Source organism: Phallusia mammillata, chromosome 2, assembly GCF_965637545.1.
Source record: "Phallusia mammillata chromosome 2, kaPhaMamm4.hap1.1, whole genome shotgun sequence".
Lineage (NCBI taxonomy): Eukaryota > Metazoa > Chordata > Ascidiacea > Phlebobranchia > Ascidiidae > Phallusia > Phallusia mammillata.
In genome coordinates, this window is record NC_137253.1 from 5,318,095 (window position 1) to 5,336,356 (window position 18,262).

The window sequence follows — 18,262 nt, forward strand, 5'->3', positions numbered from 1 at the left end:
GACGCCAAAACTTTGTGTAACGTCCCGTGAACGCGCCCCGGTTATAGCGCGGAACGTCACACGAGGAGAGAATTGAAACGCGATTCCTAATAGCCTCCAACAACCAGTCCACACAGATAGATGTTTTGCTGATCTTATTAGGCGAATTCTTTGAATGTAGGACGATGAAAACGAATAGGAAACGTATAGGAAACGTTAGGAAACGTATCGGAATCGGTTTCTGCACAAAGCATGACATTAACACACTGCGCTTTAAATGCAGAAATATAGCACAAATCTTACCAACTGTTGTGGTAACCGGAGAGAGTAAATAGCACGGGTATTCAACTCGCATCAATTACTGGTACACACCTAAACATTCAATTACATATATCACCACACTGCGCCTTTATGACGTCACACACAGTTCTTACCAAGCTATGTTGGGTGACAGTTCAGAATAAGTCACGCTTCACGTGAAGATAAAACAGAAATACTGCGTAAACAAAATGCAACTTAAGCACCTTGTCTAAACCCAATTACACGTACAGTACAAATATTACAAAGCGAATGACATATTAAGTCATTGCGGTTAAGTTCGCATTCATTACAATAATTCACATTTTGGGGTCATTAAACACATATGTACAAAGTGACTCACCAATAATCGTCAACACGACAATAAATAGCCTTTTCTAATTCAACCGACGCAGCACCGTGCTCCACGGAAGTCAGCAACAAAAAGAACTGAACCACGTTGCGTTATCACACAAAACTGGCAGCCGATTATTACGTCACACAACGCCATAGATTACAACACAAGTTGTACTGAGGAAATGCGGGAATCAATAGAAATCTGCAATTACTGGCAAATAAGATGTAACATACCCCCCCACAATGTACGAATCCAAGGAGTACATTTACAACACAACACACAAACATCGGCAGTAATTGCGAACACAATAAACACACAACTAATCACGCATCGCGTCGTCGCGGCATAGCAAGCACAATTTTGCAATTGGGCGTCTGAGTGCTCCAGTGTGAGTCTTGACGATCACCTGACGCACTACTCCCTTCCGATCAGGAAGCACATCGGTCACGCGACCCAGAAGCCATTTGCTCCTAGGCTGATTATCATCCGCTACAAGCACAATGTCGCCGACCGTGAAATTAGAATGTCCATTTGCCCACTTCGATCTGGGCATTAGCGTCGGCAGGTACTCGCGCGACCATCGCCGCCAAAATTGGTCGGCCAAGTATTGTACTTGGCGCCAACGGTTACGATGGAAACAGTCCTTCCCCGTAAACAGTCCAGGGGACATATTCGGCGCTGCACGTTGCAGCAGTAGGTGATTTGGTGTAAGGGGCTCCTCATCCTTCGAATCGAACGTCACCGGAACCAAGGGACGAGAGTTCAGGATGGCCTCGACCTCCACCATCAGCGTCATCAATTTCTCATCGGACAATGTCTGCTCCGAAAGCAGAGCGTTGAGAATTTTGCGCACAGAGCGTATCATTCGCTCCCAAACCCCACCCATGTGGCTGGCAGTGGGAGGATTGAAGCTCCACGCAATATCACGTTGTTGCAGATATTTGTAGATCTGCCTTTGATTCCACCTGTTCAGCTCTTCGCGCAGGATGCGCTCAGCTCCAACGAAGTTTGTGCCGTTGTCGCTGTAGATCTGGTCTGGTCGTCCTCGACGACCGATGAAACGTCGGAGAGCTCCGATAAAGGAGTCCGTAGACAGTGAATGCGCTATCTCGATGTGCGCGGCCCTGGTGGAGAAACAGCTAAAGATGCACCCGTACCTCTTTACCTCACTTCGTCCTTGCTTCACAAGGAAAGGTCCAAAGTAGTCGACACCGACCACTGAGAACGGCGGCTTATTGGCCTGCAGTCTCGCAGCAGGAAGGTCTGCCATCATCTGTTTGCCCAGAGAGCCATTTCTTCGTCGACAGGAAACACACTTGCCGAGAACACGACGAACCGCTACCCCTCCTTTGATGATCCAGTAGCGTTGCCTGAGAGACGACCATGTGTGTCCCATTCCAGAATGGCCAACCTCGTCATGCTGCTGCATAATCACCAGGTCTGTAAATCGATGGTCGTATGGAAGAATCATCGGATGCTTCACATCAAACTCGACACATGCACGCTCGAGCCTTCCACCAACTCTCATAACTCCATTGACAAGAATTGGGTTAAGCTTTCCAAGAACCCTCTTTTTCTTTGGTAAACGAACAGGTTCGCCTTTGGCCTTTGACATCGCAGCCATAACGTCTGGGAAACTTCGTCTCTGCACATACTTTACAATCTCAAGCTCGGCAGCCTTGAGTTCAACAACGGTCAGTTGCCCAGTAGGTGCTTGATACTTGGCAGGAAACCTCCTTGACATCAACATCGATTTGAATCTGAGCAACCAGCTTACAGCCCTTTTCAGCCGATTGAGTGATGAGTATCTGGCAATGAGTCGATCCGTAGCGGATTCGCTGGCGACCAGACAAACGGTTTGAGTTTCTTTCTTTAACAAAAGAAATTCGATTGGCAATGACGACAAGTCCGGACAGGTAGGCCATCCATCTTCTTGCTCCCAGAGAAACTGGGGTCCAGTAAGCCATCGGCTGGACCTAAGGAATTTATTCACACTGAGTCCACGAGACGCCTCGTCCGCTGGATTTACCTTGGTGCTGACGTGTCTCCATTGACTAGGCCGGGAAACATCCTCGATTTTGGCCAAGCGATTTGCAACAAACACTGGAAAGCGCTTATTGCAGTTGCGAATACTTTGAAGAACCGCAGTCGAATCCGTCCAGAACACGGATTGGCATTCGTCCAGTTGCAGCTCCTTTCTCACAAGTTGATCCAACTTGGCTGAAACAACGGCCGCCGTCAACTCCAAGCGGGGAATCGAACATGTCTTCAGGGGGGCAACGCGTGCCTTGCCTATTACAAACGAGCAGTGAATGCGTCCTCGCTCGTCTACCAGCCTCAGATAGGTCACCGCACCGTAAGCTGTAGATGACGCATCTGCAAAATGGTGCAATTCCGTTTTTCGCACCTTACCAAATTCGTGGGGCTTCACGCATCTTGGCAGAACGACGTCTCCTAACCGCGGTAGTTGCTGCAACCATTTTGCCCACGATTCGGAGTCTTCATCGGAAAGAACGTCATCCCATCCCAGCTGCTTTCTGCAGAGATCTCTTTGCATCGTCTTTGCCACCACGATCACAGGCGCTGCAAAGCCAAGAGGGTCGTATAAGGAACTTACCACCGACAGGATTGACCTTCTGGTGTAGGCTGTAAGCTGCTTTACATCGACATTGAAACCGAACTCGTCCGAAGAAACGTTCCATCGAACGCCAAGTACCCTCTCGCACGAGGAACCATCCACGTCCAGCTCCTTCACCGATTTAGCCCGTTCCTCTTCATCAATGGACGCGAGAACTCGCTCGCTGTTGCTAAGCCACTTGGTTAGCCGAAATCCCTTCTTCTTAAGAAGTGCACAGATCCCTTTGACCAACTGAACTGCTTCTGCTTCAGTCGACACGGATTTTAAACAGTCGTCAACGTAAAAGTTATTTTCTACAGTCTCGACGACTTCATTAGGAAATTCGCTTCGCAAATCATCAGCGGCTTGTTTAAGACAAAAACTCGCACAGGAAGGTGAAGAAGTTGCTCCAAACAAATGAACAAGCATCCTGTGCGCGGTGGGCCTTTTCGACACATCGCCATCAGGCCACCACAAGAACCGAAGTGCATCGCGATCTGTCGTCTTCACACGTATCTGATGAAACATGGCCTCCACGTCGGCCACGAGAGCTACCTTTTCCATCCGAAACCTTGAAAGAACTCCTACTAAGGAATTGGTCAGATCCGGACCCTGGAGTAGAGCATCATTCAACGACTGGTCGCGGTATTTGGCAGCACAGTCAAAAACTACCCGCACCTTTCCGGGCTTGTGTGGATTTGTAACAGGGTGATGCGTCAGGTACCATACTACCTCTGCTGACTGTTCCTCATCTGGAACTTCTTCGGCATAGCCTTTAGCTATGTAACCCTGCACCGTCTTGGTATACGCATCGCGTAGCACGGCGTCGCGTCTCATGCGACGTTCCAAAGAACCCAAACGATTTAGCGCCATGTCCCGGTTGCACCGAAGCGGTTGTGCGTTCGGGCGCCATGGCAACGGCAACTCGTAATGACCTTGCTTAAATTGCACACTGGTTTTCATTTTATCCAAGACGAACCTGTCTTCACGCGACATAGGCATCGCGTCGGGGTTGGTGTCTTGAAAGTCGGTCTTCCACATTCGCTCTAACTTCCCTTGCAGCGAATCATCGGCAACTTGAGTAAAGTTGACGGAAAACAAATCGGTTGACTTGCTAGAGACAGGTCCTGCCAATGCCCATCCAAGTGGAACTCTAAATGCAACAGGTTGCTTCGGTTTTCCCTTTCGTACCTCTTGCACGAGAAAGGCCTCTGGAACGTCCAGCCCGATGAGCAACAAAGCTTCACTGCAATCTACCTGTGGGAATGACAGGTCTCTGATATGTGGCAGCGCATCCAATTCCGCGTTTCTCGGAAACTTGTTGGCGGCAATAGGCAGACAATCAACAGCGAACACCTCGGGAAGTTCCACAGTTGTGGAGCCATCGAGCGAAGCAACAGATAAATTTACTCTTTTGCCCTTGCGCCTGCGACTGTCCCCGTTGATCGTTTTAAGCGTCACGTTGCTAGGTTCACCTTGCAGCCCAAGCTTATCTGCCAGTTTCTTGTCGCACAAGGTAATGCCCGAGCCAGTATCTAAAAGAGCGTATGTATTAACAGCCCTACCGTTAGCACGGACTTTGACCGCAACCATCATCAAGTTGACGCTCTGTCTACCAGAGGAAGCATGACAGTCCTTTCCAATCGCCGACACAAGCGAACAAACTGTCCGTTCCAGCGCAGGTCCTTTGACAGGAGACTCGTCCTCTCTCTTCTCTGGCGGATGCAACAAGGTGTGATGGGCTTCATTGCAGTCCCTCACGGTACACGCTTTGGGGCTGTTGCACTTAGTGGCAAAGTGCCCAAATCTGAAACAATTATCACAGAGTCTACGGCGCCGGGTGACGCGCAGACGATCGCGGTAAGGAAGGGATTTAAATTCCTCGCACTTAGCAAGCACGTGGTTTCCCGAACAGCACTGGCACAACGGGGTAGTGGGAAAATGGGAAGGTCCGGCACGAACCTTCGGCCTAGATTCTTGTTCGCTTACAACGACATGACTGGAAGCCTTTACATGACTACTTTTACCTTTCGCCTTCTTAGCTTCGTTGCGATGCTCATCGAGCATGCGGCTGAACAACGAATTTGCAATCCGATCCTCAGTTTCCACAAAGTCGACAAGATGCTCAAACAAAGGTTCACGGCCAGTATCTCTGAGGATTTTCTCAACACGCCGTTTCCAAGCCTCCTGCATCTTAAACGGTAGACGATTCACAACAGCAATCAACGTAGGGTAATTATTCATCTCGGAATGCTCGTCAATGTCTGAAAGTGTAAGTAAACAATCGCGCAGCGACTGCGCAAACTCGCTTAAACCAGCAGCATCGTTCGGTCGCAATTCTGGACCGTTGACAACACACCTCACACATGCATGAGCGATTATGTGTGACTTGCCAAAGTGGTCGTACAGTAACTGTCTCGCTTGTTGGTACCCGTTTACCTTTAGTCTAAAGCAGTGTTCAATCAATTTACGGGCTTTGCCATCACAATGCTGCGCCAAATATGACAATTTGGCACCGTCGTCATCGACCTTGTCGTCGATACGAGAATCAAAATTGCGGACAAACTTCCAATAGTCCATTGGATTGCCGTCAAAAACGAGAACTTTAGGCTTTGGTCTGTTTATGTGCTTCACAAGCGATGCAATCTCATTGTCATGTACGCCAATTGGCTTGACTGAACCATATATACAAGAATTATTTACAATTGGGTTTGTTGCGGTGAAAGAACCTTTCTCATCAACCGAAGATTTAAATTTAGGCGCATATTGGGACAGGGGATCTGACGGAGCAACATAGTCAACCACATACCGCTGGTCAGGAGGGCTTCTCTGCGACGTGACAGGCGGTGACGTGAACAACACGCGACGTTGATCCCCGAGCGGCTCCTCCAGGGGAGGCGTGGTCGATTCACCAGAACCTTCCTTCACCGTCACGTACTCCGTGTTTCCTGACATCTCGTCCCAAACCTTCTCTTCAATCTCTGCGGCTTGTAGCTGATGCTGCAGTTCCAACATTTCTATTTTATCTCTTTGGCGCCGTTCTTCTTCAGCACGACGGATTTCTTCTTCGGCCCGTCGTCTGTCTTCTTCTGCGCGTAGTATTTCCGTTTGCCTGACCAGCTCCTGCTTCTGCGCAGTCTGTTGAATAGCAAGACGCGCGAGCTGTGTCGTTACTTTAACTCTAGTTCTACTGTTAGTCGAAGAACTCGAGCGCCTACTTCGTCCGCAGAACGAGTCGTTGTCCTTTGGACTCTTATCACCGCTTCCACTCGGACTAGCTATGTTAATAGGTAAAACATTGCTAGATAAAGAATTTACGTCACGAACCCAGTGGGAAACACGGTCATCGAATTCGGTCTTGTTTTTTCTCACGCTTGCTAGTTCTTCGGCAAGATCAGGATGCGCCTCGTAGGCAGCAACAGCATCGACAAAAAGATGTTCAAGCGCAACCAATACCGTCTCGAGCATCTGTTTGTTGTGGTGGTCCTTCATCAGGTACTCGGCGACTAGGTATTGTTCACTGAGACGTCGACGACAATCAGCGACCGCATCAGGAGTCGTGACGTTTGATTGACTCATCTTTGAACCGCTTAAATATTTAACAAACAGTTAAACTTGTCTCCAACACACAGTTGAAGCTTGATTTCAACTGTATTGTTCTGTTCAACGAACAGTTGAAACTTTCTTTCAGGAAGCAGTTGAAACTTGATTTCAACTGCAATTGTCTTCAACACACAGTTGAAACTTTCATGTAACGTCCCGTGAACGCGCCCCGGTTATAGCGCGGAACGTCACACGAGGAGAGAATTGAAACGCGATTCCTAATAGCCTCCAACAACCAGTCCACACAGATAGATGTTTTGCTGATCTTATTAGGCGAATTCTTTGAATGTAGGACGATGAAAACGAATAGGAAACGTATAGGAAACGTTAGGAAACGTATCGGAATCGGTTTCTGCACAAAGCATGACATTAACACACTGCGCTTTAAATGCAGAAATATAGCACAAATCTTACCAACTGTTGTGGTAACCGGAGAGAGTAAATAGCACGGGTATTCAACTCGCATCAATTACTGGTACACACCTAAACATTCAATTACATATATCACCACACTGCGCCTTTATGACGTCACACACAGTTCTTACCAAGCTATGTTGGGTGACAGTTCAGAATAAGTCACGCTTCACGTGAAGATAAAACAGAAATACTGCGTAAACAAAATGCAACTTAAGCACCTTGTCTAAACCCAATTACACGTACAGTACAAATATTACAAAGCGAATGACATATTAAGTCATTGCGGTTAAGTTCGCATTCATTACAATAATTCACATTTTGGGGTCATTAAACACATATGTACAAAGTGACTCACCAATAATCGTCAACACGACAATAAATAGCCTTTTCTAATTCAACCGACGCAGCACCGTGCTCCACGGAAGTCAGCAACAAAAAGAACTGAACCACGTTGCGTTATCACACAAAACTGGCAGCCGATTATTACGTCACACAACGCCATAGATTACAACACAAGTTGTACTGAGGAAATGCGGGAATCAATAGAAATCTGCAATTACTGGCAAATAAGATGTAACACTTTGTTCACATTGGATCAAGTTTAGGTGGTTGCAATACTTTGCAAACGGACATTAAACACGGCTTTAGAATCGTTAACACTAACCCGCAAACCACCTAAAAATGGATACTAAAAGCGGCTCGCTTTGTATAATGTTGGCGCAAGAATTTATCAACAAAAAGTCGTAATGAAGCCAATGTTGCAACAAATGCTTGTTTGTTTTGAAACAATGCAATTGTGGCGTTTCAACCGACGTTTGTCCAGTAATTTCAGTGACAACAGACGTATTTGCACATAGCGGACATAGATATTACTATTTTGGGCTAAATCGAGGGTGCACAACCTGCGGCCGTACGGCCACATGCGGCCGCGGAGACGAGTTTGTGCGGGTGTGACCATGTATGTTGAAATACACGTGCTGGCGGCGGTGACGTAACTAAAATTATTTTGCCAAATATTTTGATTTTGAAACTGCTAAAAACAGATTTCGTGAAACTGGATAAAAAAGATTACCAGCCTAGTAACCATATGTACCAGGCTTTTTATCCGCTTATTGTGTGCAAACAATGCGAAAGAACAGGCACCGCAATCGTCACAATACAGATTATGACGTCATAAACAGTTAGCTCAGTTTAGCTAAACTTATGCGTCAAGTAAGAATATTTATATGATATGAACCTAATTCTTTACACCAGTTATTTAAAAAAAAAGCAAGCAAGTGGCGGTCGTTGGTGAAATACTATGCGGCCCCTTGAGATTAAGAACTTTTGAATGCGGCCCTTGCACTGAAAAGTTTGCCCACCCCTGCTCTAACGGATATGACTGATATTGGTTGTGAATATATTTCTCAGCTTCAGACGGTAAAGCAATTTTCATCATTTCCTGTTTGTATATATGTGTGCATTTGTTACATAGTTAACTTGTTTTGCTTATGCAGATACATGATGCAGTATCCCTTGATGAACTGAATGATTGCTTGATGGATTCATTTAACTTTTTAAAATTAGCTGGTTGCCACACACATTGCACAAATTTAGCGGGTAAAAATGAAATTATAAAGACTGCAATGAAGTTTTACACAGAAGGCAAGTCAGAACCACTTCACAGGTTTGTTACAATCAAAATTGTCATTTGCAAGTTCAATAAGGTTTGTTTATTTTTAGGTTCAGTTTAGGCTTAAATCAAACTGACCTCTTGGAGCTGTTGCAAAAAACAAGATATTGGCCGTTTTATGCGGTGCAAACGTTAGGTTAAAGAAGAAAGTGCGCGATCTGACTCCAAAAATAAAGAACTCTGACGACACCTGACTAATTACAACTAGAACGTAAAACAAAGTTTATTAAAGAATACATGACAAACTACAACAAACGTAAAGTATAACGTTAGCAATAACTTTGTCTAAAGTAAGTGTAAGTTAGGCTAGATCCACACAGGTTTTCTCGCGGGCTTAGCGTACGCCCATGAGCTGCCCCGCTGGCGCAGTGATGTACACACAGACATAAAACTCAAGCTTGCGCGCTGGCGTTCTGGCTAACACACAGCCGCACTTTTACTATGGAGAATGCTATCCTTATTATTTATTATAATTTGAATTTAGTTCTGTTTGGTATGCTTATAACAGTGGTTGAAGAAGTTTGCATTGGCTAAATCAACATGTGTTTTGCTACCAATAAACATAGTTCAAAGTAATGCTCCAATTTGTTTTATTTGCAAGAGTTGTGAACCACATCATGAAATAAGCAACTTGGTGGTTTCAAATAAATGTGTTGCAAAAAGGCTAAATGCAGTTTTAACAGAACCAAATTTTCTAAAAAGTAAATTCACCTAAACATAAACCACACAAACAATGTTAAACTAAACACAATTAATCAGCCTTCTTCTGCTTCATAAACCATTTACAATATTTCTTTCCATCAAATCCTTCTAGGGAAAAGGCCAGTGTGGCACAAACTGATCATTTGTATCTAAAAACAAACAGATGAGTAAACATTTGTCTAACTGATTGTAAATGTGTACTTTGGCAGAAATTATACATTTACAATTAAAAAATACCTTCATTTGCAGTGTTTCCAAGATAGGTAACACAATGTTTTACAGCATCAGTCGGTTTTTAGCGTGATGACCTATCCTGAACCTCTTTTTACTGGTGTTCCATGTTTTTCTGTTAAAAGTATTTTGTAAAGTTTTTAGAAATAAAAGAGACCAATGTTTGCTTTCCTTTTTCCGTTTCTATTTTATAAACTCTAAAATACAACCCTGGCTGTGTTTACATTTTCACCTACACATATACAAGGCCAGTGTTTTTTAAGGTGTTTTGGGGGACCGTTTAATTTCTCCAGCGGTTTCCCAAGATTTTGGACTTGGCTATTTTTTGGTATTTAAATGAAACACTTGCGGTCTCTTAAAACTACTTAGCGGTCACCCAAACCAAACCTTAAAAAAACCTGTACAAGGCAATGTCAGTTTTATAATTATATTCCTACTAAGTTTCCAAAATGCATAACCAAACCTACCACATAAAAGTTTACTTTTCAAAATTATTTTCTTCCAGGCATTTTTAACCATGTCTTCCGGGTAGGCTTGAACACATACAATATAATTTAACAATTCCTGATTGCTGTACATTGACAAAACCATGCTGAATACTAAATAGTGAATACAATCTTATTTTGCTGAACTGTAGGGCTACTTCAGAACAATAAAATAGTTTCGTGGGAGCACAAAAACGAATACGACTAGAGCAGCGGGATACGAAAAATTAATTAAACTCGAACGAAGGCTATCAGGCACGTGCCCCGAAAAGAAACTGTGCACAATTAATGTGTGATCAAGTGCCTGCCATCATTGCAATAGAGGACATTCAAATTGGTACTTCGGTTTTTTCGACTTAAAAAATAGAACTACATATGTATTTCTTGCCCGAAAATCACTATACATTACACACACGATACACATTTCGCCGAGCAAGTAAAGTTCCTGAACATCAGAAGTTCACAATTCAAAACTGCGCTGGCTTGCCGGCGTTAGCTAAATCAATTTTATTTGGCCAGCGCTCGCGCGTTTTTTTTTTTCACGGGGTTTCAACCCAGGAACCTCCCGGGGACGAATCCCGATCAGGTTTTTTATGTCTGTCTGTATATGGGTCAGGCGCGCCAGACCATTCGGTTTAGCAAAACGCGAGCGTGGTTTCAAGCTCCGCGCCACCTTGCGGGCGAAACCTCACGCTTTGCAACCCAGTCGAAAGCGTACGCTCGCGCGCCGGCGTTTTACGCTGGCTATAAAGAAACAAACCAACTATGCGCTGGCGCGCGAGCGTGTGTGTGGATCTAGCCTTAGTCCGTAAGTAAGTTAGCAAACGCAAATATATAGTGAAATGACAACGCATTATTGTAGCTCGGAGCGAAGGTGGTGTCGCTCCGAAACAAAGGAAATAATTATTGTGCAATGAAGGCCGTTACAAGAAACGTTTTTACGATTGCGAAAGTGCTAGGGCGTGTAGTTTTAGAAAACGCGACATCTAAGGCCGCTAGACTTTAAAGTAAATACAAAATTGCCTTGACGTGTCAGATGTGCCGCTAAAATAAAAATACACAAAAATATAAAATACGCATTGCTACAGAAGCCCCCCTCGCTTAAAATGGTTTCCGGATTGTTTGATATAAGTCCTCCTGTTCCATATCTTCTTCTTGTTTCTTTCGTGATTCCAATCATCCAAATGCATTGTCTATTGTTCACGATGCGCAAGTTGCGATGTTCCATCCAATCGTCAATGTTCATCAGAAGCAAGTCTGCCAGCATATGTAGTTCATTCGTCAATGACGACCTTGTAACAGTTGGCTAATCTTGAAAAACTTGCTTGTTGGCATGACGACTGCTTCTGGAATTTTCGAACGTACATCAAGCGACATGTTGCGCATCAAGGAAGTTGGGTTGTCTTCTGCTTGGTGTTTGTTGCGTCTTGGAGATCTGGTAAAACTTAAAGAGGGCTTTGGTAACCGTGAAAACAATATCACACTAAATACATAATGTAACGACAAGTAATTTTACAACTTTGCGTCACCAACTTCTTAGTAGAATCGAACTGTCATGTCAAATATTGGTAACGGGCCAAACAAGAATATATGCGCAATGCTACGCTTGATAACGGTCTGCAAAACAATCCACACCCTAAGACAAAACTCAGCACGTCAACATGCAATAACGAGGAGCTGTCGTACCCTAAAATTCAAGGACTTTAAATAAGACTGCGGAGCGCTGTGTACCGGTCACCGTATCTCGGGATTCTTCGTCAAAAGTATCTGACGGGGATTTGCGACTATGCCATCTCTAGCCAGTTTGTCTGTGGAGGACTGGTCTCGTCAACTCCAACCAGACCGTGGGGTAAAAATAGTAAATAAAGATAATGAATAAAAATAGTGGCTGCCTTGAAAAGTCAAACGATAGCCCACAATATCGTACCTCAGTATAGAAAATGGAGGATTTCTAAAACTAAATAACAGACTAGTAGATTGCTATTCGACCGTTTCAAACTCTCACGTTGCATATTTCTTAAACAGTTAAAGTTAACTGACATGACACTCTTTTCTATGCAAAAGTTGGCAAGACTCAAAGTGGCGTATTTGCGAAAAAAATACAACACATATCTCAAAAGGGTAGGGCAAGATAAGGGAGCAAAGGTAAAGAGAGAGCTTTAAAGAGGAGATGGGTTAAGTAGCGACAATAGTCATCGATTACAGTAACCTGCGGATTACATGGTCTGGTAGATTGATGGTACTGACCTTGACCTGAGCTGGTCGCTGTAACAGGAACAGAATCTGGAGTAGATTTTGCAGGTTCCGAAACAGAAGAAATAGTGCTAGTAGGCAACACTATGAGGGGAAGAGAAGATTGGAAACTAGAAAAGGCTGACTCAAACGCACAAAGATTGAAAACCGAGTTCGTAGTAATCTCTGAGACAGCAAACGAAGTATCTTGGTTATAACGATACCAACTACGCGTTAACGTGGTAAGAAGCCGAGCAAACATTATGCTAGCTGACAAAAGGAAATGAAACTACACAAAAACTAAACACAACACAAACAAATTTATAACAGGCGTACAACGATTATTGCGGTAACTTTTAAAAAAGCGAACAACAATTATAACGGATTTGTATTCAGAAAGTTAATTGCGTGTTCAAATCACACGAGGGCTCACCACTGTTGCAAAGGAAAAAAATTGTTGGCCGATGCTGCGGTGCAGCGTTAGGTTAAAGAGGAAATGCGTCTGTAAAGGTTCGATACATAAAATACACACATTAAAATACACCACAAAATAATAAACACATTGATACATAAGCCCCCTCGTAAATGGCACATTATGAATGTAAACAATTAATTTTATAATTTTCACTTAATTTGTCTAATTCCTTCATTTCTTGTTTTAGTCATTAGGTTTTTGTGGAATCGACCACTGTTGATCATGATTATCACTTTCTATCACCAACTAAATCTTTAGTCATTCTTTATGGAAAAGGATTTGTGTTAATAAATTTTGCACTAAAATTATACCTCTTTAAGTAATGTTATAATTGCCAATTATTGTCTAATCTTTATCAAACTGTTTAACTGGACAAAATAGTGTTTTGTTTGTTTTAATATATTGCGCTAAAATTTACATTGCAAATATTTATTATGCACTAAATTTTAACATGATTTTTTTGACTTATTTAATGGTAGATGCTCATGCTTCCACTGAACTACTTTATTGATTTGCTGGATATTGGTTTTGGTACAATAACTGTGTCCTAAATATTATTCATTACAAGCTTTGATTTTATTTGATACTTTTTTATCAATTCATTATTTGCATTTAGAACTTTTGTGCATCTAAATCTGTGTGTTTTGACCTATTGACCAGTGCAGAAATTTTAACTTATCATGACACAAATTATATTTGGTTTTACTGCCATTTTTATTTTAGAAAAGTGCACAATCAGCCATTTTTGTTGCGAATTTGACACTTTTGGACCTCACTGTTGTTTTAAAGTTCATTTTTTTCTCATTACAAGTGCAATAAAAAGCATATTTTTCAGTAGCACTGTATTATACATAACTTAAGCTAAATAATATGGTTCTAATCAACTTAGGCAGAATAATGTATATTTTAATTTTGTATTTATCTGTAAGTTTATTTAGTTCCTGCAGATATTTAAACAAGTTTTTTGAGGACTTTCAAAAACACAAACTTGTATCTAAATCAAACTCATAATGATCTGATACCACACTTCCTTCCCTCATCGCACATGTTTCTTGTGAACTTAAAAACTAATACATTTATGTAAAGTGTTTTACATGTTGTGTCATGTCATTATGTGTCTACGACACGTCACAGCCAACACTATTCAGTCAAGTTAAATATTGTATATTTACTGTTTCCCAAAAACTTGTGTTATTTTGTGTTTTAAACTTGTATGAATGGTTTTTCTATAGTAAATCTTACGTTTTAAATTTGTGACATATTTCTCGTTGATCCCAATTACTGTCAAATTTTAAAACTTAATTTTACACATTTTGATAGGTACTATTGCATGTTTGTTGTGATATACTTATTTGTTGTTTATATGCTTTACATTGGTACAAATTAAAATGACTTATTGCCATTGTAAGCATTTTGCATGACATTATTGCGCCTACTTTCTACCCAAAGTGCAATTTCCTGTACCTTGTCATGTTACTAACTCTATTGCTTCCTGTCATTTGCGAAAGCCATTTACTATGAAAATCTTATGTTGGCATTATAATTACTCTGATTATATAATTGTAACAAAGCATTTTTTTCTTGTGGTCAGACTTTCGTTTATTTAACCACTGAATATTTTTTTTTTCTAAAATGCATTTTTGTGCAATGAACACATAAGTTTTAAACTATCTACATTAATATATTTGTGCATGGTATATAATGCAGATTTTCACTTTATTAAACAAGATACAGCACACTATACAGATGTATTAATACTGAATGCAAATAAATTAATAAGCTTAATATAATGTTAGTGTATGTTATATTTAGCCCAGTTTTAAGTTTGTTATTAAAGGGGAACTAAACACTGTGTAAATGTAGAACTTACTGGATAAATGGAAAATGATTTTATTATCCAAACAAAGATACTATTGTGTTTAATTTTATGTCTAGATTACAACACACAACTTGAGAATAGCTGAGAATGAATCAATTGGATAAAATACTGCCTTAGATTGATGATCAATGATTAAACATGATGTGTCAATGAATTTTTAAAGCTTGATTAAACTTCTCTGTCTGTAATGAAGTCTCAATAAGCATGACATGGAACATATACAAACACAACCAGTTTTTTTTCTGCTTTCTTAAATGGCCAGTGTTATCATTTGCATCAAGCTTAAAAAAAAAAAATTTTTTACAATATTGAACTTAGTTTCATTTCAGCTTGTAAATCAAATCCACCAATAAATGAAACTCCATTTATGAAATGATGATTAGAAATGTCATCAGTGCAATTTAAGGGGAAGGGTTTTAGTGCCCCAAAAATTTTTTTTAGTGAATCTTACATGCAACATAATTTGCTCAAAATACTCCCTTGAAAGGATATTGTCTCCTGTTAGTGCTTTATTTGTCACCGAACACCATCAACCCAGTTTGAACTACATGTCATGGTAATTTTTATTTTTTTACTTTAAAAAAATGATTTTTGTTCTTTTAGTTTTACTGAGTGTGATTGAGTTCTGTGTTCACTCTGACAACAAACACAACTAGGAAATCAGACTTTATATGCTTTTTGAATTTAAATCATAGCATTTTTTACTGTCTTTACGAATTAAAGCATGATTCAAAGGTTAATAAACACCTAGATTATTTGTGTTTTGTCGATGCTGATATTCTTTTTTAAATAAACAAATTTGTTAAAAGTGCACGTTCATGGTTTTATGTTGACTTTATAACCTTGAGTGAATGCTGTTATTTGCTGGTTATTTGAGCCTCGTTGTAATGAATTTATGTTTGAACAATTTAAATATTTAGTTTAACAGCTTTTAGTGGCAAATTGATTGGTAGTCACGTGTTACCACGAAAATAGAGTTGCTACATATGCACCATGTTTTTTGGAAACATATTGAATGACATAAAATGTGCTTGCAATTTTTCATTTCATTAGACATTAAACTCGTGAATTTTGCAAATAAACCAAAAAGGGGATGTAAACCTCATTTCTCTAAATTATCTCCAATTTTTTTCTTTTGACTCTTATCACCCATTTAAAAATGGTTCACTAATTATTATTGTTACTGAATAACAAACCAAAAAATGTTACATTCCAACATGGTCATTTTTGCTCATATAGGTTTGATATTATATAGTAATGCTGTAGGGTGGTACCTTTTGTGTCATCTAGAAACAGAATATAATGTACATGAAAACAAAATCACACGCGTTTATAGGCGTTCGGTCTCGAAAAAGGCATTTAAAGCTATTCCTTTGCCGTGTAAAAAGATCAAAATAAATCATTAAAGGGAAATCCCCATACTTTTATACTGCGGGGATTTCCCCAAAACAAACATTTTCTGTCAAACACATTTTCATCAAAAATAAATGCTAAAATATTTTCCAAAGTGATAATTAGTAAAAGAAAAAAACCTTTAAGCGAACTACACTTCTATTTTCACGTCAAAAAATGAAATGTTTATGTCATAATATCAACAATATCGTTTCGCGCATGCGCTGTTTTATAGCAGAAGGCATAAATTAAACGTTAAAGTTAAGTATGACTTTTAAGTAAAACTAAATGATCTGAAACGTAGAAGTGCTAGATTCGTCAAATTGCACTTACTTGAACTTAATCACCAACATTTTGCAGAAGTAAAGAACTAATTTTGATGAAATTGATAGTTCACAGTTTGTGCGAAAAGACATTTTGTATGAATAGAGCCAAATTTAATTTGAAATGTATGGTTTTCTTTTCACTTGGAACAGTCTTTCCCGAATACGACCAGAAACGAGCACTTCTATACTGAGTATTTTTTAACTTGATGCAACCACTTATTTCTCTGTATGCTTCGTTTTGCTTTCATTTGTTGTAGCCTATGTATTAAAAATTATTTTAATGCTTTGCCATTACCTGTAATCAGGGGTTTCAACATGAACTTTTTAACTTGTTTCGCGCATTACACCGGTTACTTATTGTACCACTGAAATTAAATCAAGGCCATGATTTAAATTTGCCGTCGTTTTGTTGATTTTCAAAATTAGATTTAATTTTGCTCACTCAGTATTCTTGTAAGTCAATGACAACAAAACAAACGCTAGGTAATTATGTTCTTATGCCATTAAAATGTGATATTATTGGGGGCCTAGAAGTTAAACGTGTCTATAATCGCACAACTGATGGCTTGGTTTATTGTTTTACTGTATTAACGCTCTTTTACATCCTATTTGTGTTTGTTTACAGTAACTGAATATAAAGTAACTGAATATGTATACCGGTTGATTAGCTCGTGGACATTCAGCGCTTTTAACAGCTAGGGCCGTTAACAACAATTCCAAAATATATGCAACCATATTGGGTCCTAGCAGTTTATAATCGATAGTTTTTAAGACAAAGTATAGTTACAACTTATTCAATTCTGCTCTTCCATACGTTTCAAAAAATGTATAACAGGTACAAAAAAGTAATAAAGCTTTGATAACAACACACAGAAAAAAAATTCCATTATAATAGGCCAGGGGTCGGCAACCCCTGGCACCCGTGCGAAGGTTGGCACGCGAGGTGGTTTTTCATGGCACGCCAACCAATTTGCGTCTTTATATTACTGTAGCAATTTAACCTTTTTAACTGCTGCTTGCTTCCAGTCGTTATCATGCCATTGTCATGAAATTCAGCCTTACATGCACAAAGCATTCTGCTATCTCTTTATGATTGATATCAGCTGGCACGACCCACTATTATTAAAAAAAACCTTGGCACGCGAGGTCATTAACACACATAGGCGTCGATTTTTTAGCATAAATTTTCTTTTGTGGGGTGGCGAAATTTGGTCAAGTGGTTCCTTACGTGATCAAAACATACTGGAGTACACGTTAGGGTTTGTGGATGGTGTTGCGGTTATTGGAAGGAAATAAACACGTACATTACTATGTACGCAATATTGGTTAACTTGGATGTAACACGAAAGTCACGTCACCAACCGCCTGTCTAGTTGTGGAGTTGTAATGTCACAGTACGTTAGCGATATAATGACAGCAGTGTACTGGTTACTGGGGGCAAAAGTGTATCTCGTGCTGGGTAGCGTTAATAATCCGTAAGAAGTAGTGCGGTTTGAAAGGTAACATAACGCACAAAGCGCAAACGTGCCTTGGAATACTTGAGCTCTGCAGAGGTCTGTACATTAATTTTACATGTTCAATTTTTGCAGAAGTATCG

The 18,262-nt window shown here is 40.6% G+C and overlaps 3 protein-coding genes and 1 long non-coding RNA gene across 10 annotated transcripts in view; 2 read left to right on the top strand and 2 right to left on the bottom strand.

The window, feature by feature from the left end:
- The window catches only part of LOC145213425 (uncharacterized), a 102,205-nt gene extending 87,307 nt beyond the window's left edge, over positions 1-14,898 (top strand). The window contains exon 10 of the mRNA XM_080081696.1: positions 13,256-14,898. Coding sequence (XP_079937822.1) covers positions 13,256-13,326 — 71 coding nt within the window. The 3' untranslated portion in view covers positions 13,327-14,898. The remainder of the gene's footprint in view (positions 1-13,255) is intronic.
- On the bottom strand, positions 16-7,847 carry LOC145214079 (uncharacterized). Of its 7 annotated transcripts, none has more exons than XR_013856967.1 (3): positions 7,269-7,847; positions 641-6,840; positions 16-351 (listed from the first exon to the last, which is right to left on the bottom strand). XR_013856967.1 is itself a non-coding variant. In XM_080082529.1 (3 exons), the coding sequence occupies exon 3, from the start codon at positions 6,828-6,830 to the stop codon at positions 954-956; it is 5,877 nt and encodes a 1,958-aa protein (XP_079938655.1). In that variant the 5' UTR covers positions 6,831-6,840; positions 7,269-7,337; positions 7,627-7,847; the 3' UTR covers positions 402-953. The 7 variants fall into 7 exon arrangements, 3 of the variants coding, with proteins under 3 accessions (XP_079938655.1, XP_079938653.1, XP_079938654.1); XR_013856966.1 differs by having other exon boundaries at positions 414-6,840; XR_013856965.1 differs by lacking the exon at positions 16-351 and adding an exon at positions 402-475.
- On the top strand, positions 8,643-9,084 carry LOC145215407 (uncharacterized). The gene is made up of 3 exons (XM_080084104.1): positions 8,643-8,690; positions 8,768-8,937; positions 8,994-9,084. The coding sequence occupies exons 1-3, from the start codon at positions 8,649-8,651 to the stop codon at positions 9,082-9,084; spliced, it is 303 nt and encodes a 100-aa protein (XP_079940230.1). The 5' UTR covers positions 8,643-8,648.
- On the bottom strand, positions 9,655-10,467 carry LOC145215157 (uncharacterized). Its single transcript, XR_013857217.1, has 3 exons — positions 10,344-10,467; positions 9,883-9,991; positions 9,655-9,794 (listed from the first exon to the last, which is right to left on the bottom strand). It is a non-coding gene; the product is annotated as an uncharacterized LOC145215157 (long non-coding RNA).
- Positions 14,899-18,262: the final 3,364 nt, after the last annotated feature.

Coding starts and splice junctions, on each gene's coding strand:
- LOC145214079 (XM_080082529.1), bottom strand. CDS start 6,830: ATGAGTCAATCAAACGTCACGACTCCTGATGCGGTCGCTGATTGTCGT.
- LOC145215407 (XM_080084104.1), top strand. CDS start 8,649: ATGACTGATATTGGTTGTGAATATATTTCTCAGCTTCAGACG. Junction 8,691..8,767: donor ATATTTCTCAGCTTCAGACG/GTAAAGCAATTT, acceptor TTGCTTATGCAG/ATACATGATGCAGTATCCCT. Junction 8,938..8,993: donor AAGTCAGAACCACTTCACAG/GTTTGTTACAAT, acceptor GTTTATTTTTAG/GTTCAGTTTAGGCTTAAATC.